Raw genomic sequence first — 6,421 nt, 5'->3', positions numbered from 1 at the left:
CCACTGAGCTAAAAGGGTGTCTGGGGGCCATACTCTCGGGGTTTCTCCAGTCTCCTTTAGTCCAGTAAATCTGATCTTTTTTTTGTGAGTTAGAATTATGTTCTACATCCTTCTCCAGCTCTGTCCAGAACCCTGTGTTGTGATCCTGGTCAGTGGGTTGCTCATCTTTTTATTGTTGATTTGTTGAAGTTTTCTATATATTTTAGAAATTAAACCTTTATCAGATATATCATGGCCAAAGATTTTTTCCCAGTCTGTAGGTTCTCTTTTTACTCTCTTGGAAAAGTCTTTTTTTTTTTTTTAATGAAGAGAAGTTTATTTCCTCATAGTCAAAGTAGGCTAAAAGTCCAAATTCAGGGTGTCACCTCCAGGGGAAGGCTTTTTCTCTCTGACGGCCTTCTTCTCTTCGGTGTTCCCCCGGACTAGGAGCTTCTCTGTGCAGGGACCCTGGTCCAAAGGGCACGCTCTGCTCCCGGCACTGTTTTCTTGATGGTATGAGGTCCCCGGAAAAGTCTTTTGATGAGCATAAGTATTTAATTTTTAGGAGGTCCCAGTTTTCTACTTTATCTTATGGAGTTTGTGCATTTTTAGTTATGCTTAATATTCTATTTATGCCGTAAATTAGGGCCTAGGTTTATTCTTGAGCTCTTTCCATTTACCCTTTCAGATTGGCAAAGTGAAAGTATATATTATACTGCTGAATTTAAAAAAAGGAGAATCAAGGAAATATATGTATATAGATTATAATTGGTATATAACACATATCTAGATTGACCAAGAATGAAAAGGAATTGTAAATAACAGCAAATATTATGGGAAGATTAAGTTTAAACAGCAGGCTCAAATTTGAAGTTTAGCTTGGCCTGATAAGTATCTAATAATTTACACCAAACTGTCCACTTTCTCCTATTTGATTTAGATGCTCTGATTGAAGTTGATTGTTTTTCATATATCCCACAATGTGTAAACATTAATTAAGAATGTAGGCATTAAATTGCAGCGAACATCGGTGGCTATTAGCTGAATGTCGGTTCTGATTTCTGTGGTGTTGAAATCTGCTTTCCCTTTGTTTTCACTTTTACATCTAATTTGAATCCCATGGGAAAATATTCCAGAAAAGAATTATGAAATTCATAAAACTACAGCAGATTAAAAATGAGTGTCAGGATAGTGTATTTGTGTGTGCACGTTTGGGGTAGGGGTGAACTGCAGAGCAGGGATAGGGTATACACAGGGAGTAAAATAGAAAACAGCCTATTTGAAGTAAGTGTTCAAACAGCAGAATTGGGGGATATTGAGAATGAAGTGTACATGTGCCCAAAAAACCCAGCATTCATTAGAAATGAGCGTGCAATAGAGACTTCTCTAGAATCTCATGATTCAAGTACATCCTCTCTGCTGTGAACAAGGATGCATCTCAACACTTGTTCTCTTTTTTCAGATTGATGACCCCAACAGCAACATTGAAGAGGTGATTAATGAAGCTGATGCCATCACCTTGGTGAACAATCTGGGAAGCAAGCAAGCCCTGAATACAGATTACCTGGATTCTGATTATCAAAGAGGACAGCTATACCCATTCCCCCTTAGCAGTGATTTCCAAATGGCCACATTCACTCTCACAAATGCAGCTCCAATGACCCCATCCTTCAGGGAACGGTGGTACATGAATCTCAACAGCCTAATGGACCGGGCCTTAGCCCCACACTGTGGCAATGGGGAAGACCTATATATCATCACAGGCGCAGTGCCCTCAGACCACAAAGTTAAAGACAAAGTGAAAATCCCTGAGTTTGTTTGGCTGGCAGCCTGTTGTGCTATTCCTGGAGGCTGGGCTATGGGCTTTGTCAAGCACACCCAGGACGGTGACGTCATAGAAGATGTGATGGTGAAAGATCTCGAGAAACTACTTCCATCTGACCCTCAGCTGTTCCATAACAACTGCGGTGAAACTGAGCAAGACACAGAGAAAATGAAGAAAATCCTGGAAATGGTTAACCAAGTCCAGGATGAAGAGCGAGGGGTGCAGTCTAAAGTGAGCGCTATTCCTCTCTCCAGCACAAGGAACAAGAGGTCTGCTCTGTTGTCTCCAGAGGCACCTGAGGAAAGTAGTAGCCTTTTGGGAAAACTGATGGGCATCATTGCTACCCCATTCATCAAGCTTTTCCAATTACTTTGTTATCTTGTGGTAGGAATCCTGAAGTACAGTGTCTATTTCCTGTGGTACATTACCAAACAGGTGATAAATGGCATAGAAAGTTGCCTTTACCGCCTGGGCTCAGCCACCATCTCATACTTTATGGCCATTGGGGAAGAGTTGGTAAGCATTCCCTGGAAGGTGCTCAAGGTCACGGTCAAGATCATCAGGGCCATTCTCCGGATCCTTTGTTGTCTGCTGAAGGCTGTTTGCCGTGTTCTGGGCATCCCTGTCCGAGTCATTGTGGATGTGGCCACTTTCCCTGTGTATACCATGGGTGCTATTCCCATTGTGTGCAAGGACATTGCTATGGGCCTTGGTGGCACTGTCTCTCTGCTCTTTGACACTGCATTTGGCACTGTGAGTGGTCTGTTTCAGGTTGTTTTTGGTATCTGCCAACGTATCGGCTACAGGGTTACTTTTGACAATTCTGCAGAGCTATAGAACTCAAAAGACTAATAGTGTTCAGCCACAGTGAATTTGATTTTTTTTTTTTTCATAGAGAAATCTGGAATGTTTTATCTTTACAGTGGGCTTCTGTCGAGTCAGTTATTATGTTTGACCTTTGCTGGGGTATCTGCCTGTTTTTGCAGAGGAAGATGGTACTATTTAGACTTGACTCAAGAGAAATGTTCAGGGTAGAATTATGTGTGGGTAATCTGCTGTGTCCTCTGGTGATATGTGCAAACCTTCAAGCCATTAATAATTTCAATTATTTGCTCTGATATGGATGAGCCCTGAGATACTCTGGTGTTCATTTGTGATAATTAAAAATTATAGGAGAGTAGACAACTTTAAAATTATAGGGGAGAAAACAACTTTAAACCAAAGGGTTTTTGAGAAAAGAGGAAAGGAATCTTGCTCCTCCCATTACTCCCTGAGACTCTAGGCAAAACTGAATAAATATCCCTGGCTGATTTGTCAGCAATTGCTTCTTTCTCCTCAACTCAATTGAACTTAGAGAAGTGCAGACAATGCCTCTCTACTGAGATAACTTTCTAGGCTGGGATTAGAAAATCTGCTGTATCTCTTTGCTTTCCATGGTTACCAGGTTAAACTTTGCTGCATTTTTCTTTTCAATAATGTTAAGCATTTTTGTTACTCTGTAGTTTGCCAAATGTGGTATGACAAAGTGAGAATACAAGAGTAAAGAATTTCTTGTCCCTTGAACAGTGTAATACACTCTTCTCAAGTATAAGGAAGAGAACTCAAGGGTGGGAGCCAACCTTGGATTGACTTGATATAGATTAAAACTCTAGTTGAGAAGGTTGAGTTCAAAGACCTACATGCTGATCTAATATGAATATTCATATTCTACAATGTACTACAGCAACCTTTCTTAATGCATCAAGCAAGTACCCAATATAGTGAACCACTCAAACTTTTATCCTTAAATGATTGTTTTGGTATAAATATATAGAAAAGAGCTACACACACACAAACAAAACAAAATAAAAAACAAAAAACTGCTCCAGTCATTTTGAAAAAATCTATATATAAAAATACTTGATTAGAAATTATTACCTCTTAGGAACATATTTTTGTAGTGTGTTTGAGGCTGGAAAAGATAGCTCTCCCATTAAAATCAAATTCAATTTGAGAACTAATCTTAAATTTTTTGATCAAGCGCTCATCATTTTAAACCTTGTACTGAAAATGGTAACAGGAAGAAAGCAGAATCTCCCAAACTTTGCTCTGCCTTACACACAGCTGGGATGTGACCACCTAGATTTTTCTGAGTATTCTAAAGAGTGGCTATGAGGTTGGAAAGGGCCAAGTATAAAATACTGGTCTCGAGGGTGCCCGCCACCAGTCACCAGAAAGGTAGATGCAAAAATTAGGTATTGAGAAAGGCAAAACATTCAAGAAGAGAATGATGAGTCAACCATTTGCATTGATTTGGTTGATGAGAACTGTTGGTGTAGTGAGAATTAATGTTGCAGAAAGATAGTTGAATTGGACCCAAAATAGAACAGCATCCAATGAGCTGCCATCCTTATGGATGTGTGATGCAGGGTTGGGGAGTATGAACACTAGATCAGTCCATGATAAGGAGATACGTACTAGATTTATCTAATAATCGTAAGCAGTATTTTATAAACACTCCTGTTTGTGAGCATAAAAATCTATAGTTGGGCCTGCCTTCATGTCAGCGGTGTGAAGGTAAACGGAAGGGTGAGGTTTTTCCTTGGTAGTGATGATGGATGAAAGAAAGGAAATCTTAGAAGTGATCACAGAGACAGTCTGGCTAACCCTTCATTTGATAAGGAATCTGAGGCACAAGGAGGCAGCTGGTTTGCCCTCAGTTTCATGACTAGCTGATGGCAGATCAGGAGCCAAGGTCTTTTGCACACGTCCTGTCACACTGGGATGTCAGATATGTGGCATGTGTGCTGCTATTCACCTGCCTCCCTGGACCATAGCAAAATTCTCAAATTCAGCAAAAAGACCGAGGCCCTGACTGATCCATTAAATTTGGCATGTGTGATGAAGATGATTAGATACCCATGCACAACATCATACTGCTGCATCCCATGGAATCCATTTATTCCCTCGTGTACATATTTGCATTCTGAAAGACCCAAAGGAGGTATCCACAGCAGCCTGAGTCCCCAGGGACCATGCAAGGGACAGAGCATCCAAACCATTCCTCTGTAGAGCTGGTTGGAAATGTCCTCTTTTCACTTAGAGTTTTCTAGTGTCTATTTATTTTTGTGTGACCATTTTTGGAATCTGGGAAGGGAGAATAAAGCGAAAAATATCCTTATGGCTAGGTGGCTGAGACCCTTCTCTGGACTCCTAGTGTTGGCCGTGCCTCTGTTCACCAGAACAGGCTGCCTTGGGCCTGGAGCCCAGCAGGTGGTTGAACTGCTAACCTCTTCCCAGTAAGCTACACTGGGCTTTAAGGTGGGAGTTTGGATTTATTAACCCCAGCTCTGGCTTGAGGAATTTGCTGTAGCTCTGTTATATCCTTGGTCCCTTGGGGAAGGCAGCCACCTCTTCATGATTATGAAGTTGACGTTCTTGTCTGAGGTTCAGCCACACCTTTGGACACTCCTCTTTTCACTTGTGCCTTTTGAATGCTAGTTTGTCACTCAGCATCAGCACCTCCCCCTAAATGCAGACTAGGGATTTGGGAGAAGGAACCAAGGTGAAGTACTCTTCATTTGGTTAATCGTCCATTCATGTATCAAACATGTACTGAACACCAGGGTTGCAGAGATGAACCGTGCATGGATCCCATCTTTGAGGAGTTCAAAATCTAGTGGGGAGAACAGATGGTGTGATAGGTTCTTGTAACATATCCTGGTATATGCTACAATAAGCATACTAGAAGCATGTTCTCTGGAGTACAGAAGGAAAAGCAACAAAACCATGGAAATCAGAGGCTTCACAGAGGATGGGACAAAAATCAGTTGGGCATTTTGAAGCTATGTACAATGCCGTGCACCTGGCAGATGCTCAATAAGGTAATTATTGTCAACTCATTAGCATTTCTGTAAAATATCTAAAAGGGGAGAATCCTAATAGATGAAATGAGGTTTGGAGATTGTCTCAGTTATCTGTCTAGTGCTGCTATAAAAGAAATACCACAAGTGGGTGGCTTTAACAAATAGAAATTTATTTTCGCATAGTTAGGAGGCTGGAAGCCAGAATTCAAGGCACTGGCTCTAGGGGAGGCTTTCTCTCTCTGTTGGCTCTGGGGGAAGGTCTTTGTCTCTTCAAATTCTATTCCTTGGCTCCTTGGTGATCTTCATGTGATTTCGCGTCTTTCTTCCCCCATCTCTACTTTCTTCTCTGTTTTCTTAATCTGCTTTTATATCTCAAAAGAGATTGGTTTAAGTCACACCCTACAGTAATATTGCCTCATTAACATGACAAAGAAAACCCATTCCCAGGTGGGGTTATAACCACAGGTATAAAAATCAAAAACCAAACGTGTTGCCATCAAGTCAATTCTGATTCATAACGACTCTATAGGACAGAGTAGAGCTGCCCTGTAGGGTTTCCAAGGAGCAGCTGGTGGATTCGAACTGCTGACCTTTTGACACATATTTTTGGGGGACACAATTCAAACCCAAACAGGGATTATCTGCAATTTTTAAAATGTTTTCCATTTTCTTCTTGATCAGCATTAATTCAAACAGTAACATATTAGTTTCTAGTCACATTTGGCTTTTGTTCATTGTTTAAAATTTTGAGTCATACATGAGAAAACAAAGA

General features: G+C 40.8%; 1 protein-coding gene across 1 annotated transcript in view; it reads left to right on the top strand.

Annotated features, from left to right (window-relative positions):
* The window catches only part of ENDOD1 (endonuclease domain containing 1), a 40,241-nt gene extending 34,372 nt beyond the window's left edge, over positions 1 to 5,869 (top strand). The window contains exon 2 of the mRNA XM_004385546.2: positions 1,442 to 5,869. Coding sequence (XP_004385603.1) covers positions 1,442 to 2,641 — 1,200 coding nt within the window. The 3' untranslated portion in view covers positions 2,642 to 5,869. The remainder of the gene's footprint in view (positions 1 to 1,441) is intronic.
* Positions 5,870 to 6,421: the final 552 nt, after the last annotated feature.

Source organism: Trichechus manatus, unplaced genomic scaffold (assembly GCF_000243295.1).
Source record: "Trichechus manatus latirostris isolate Lorelei unplaced genomic scaffold, TriManLat1.0 scaffold00141, whole genome shotgun sequence".
In the NCBI taxonomy this organism is placed as follows: domain Eukaryota; kingdom Metazoa; phylum Chordata; class Mammalia; order Sirenia; family Trichechidae; genus Trichechus; species Trichechus manatus.
This window is presented reverse-complemented; position numbering and strand designations above follow the sequence as displayed.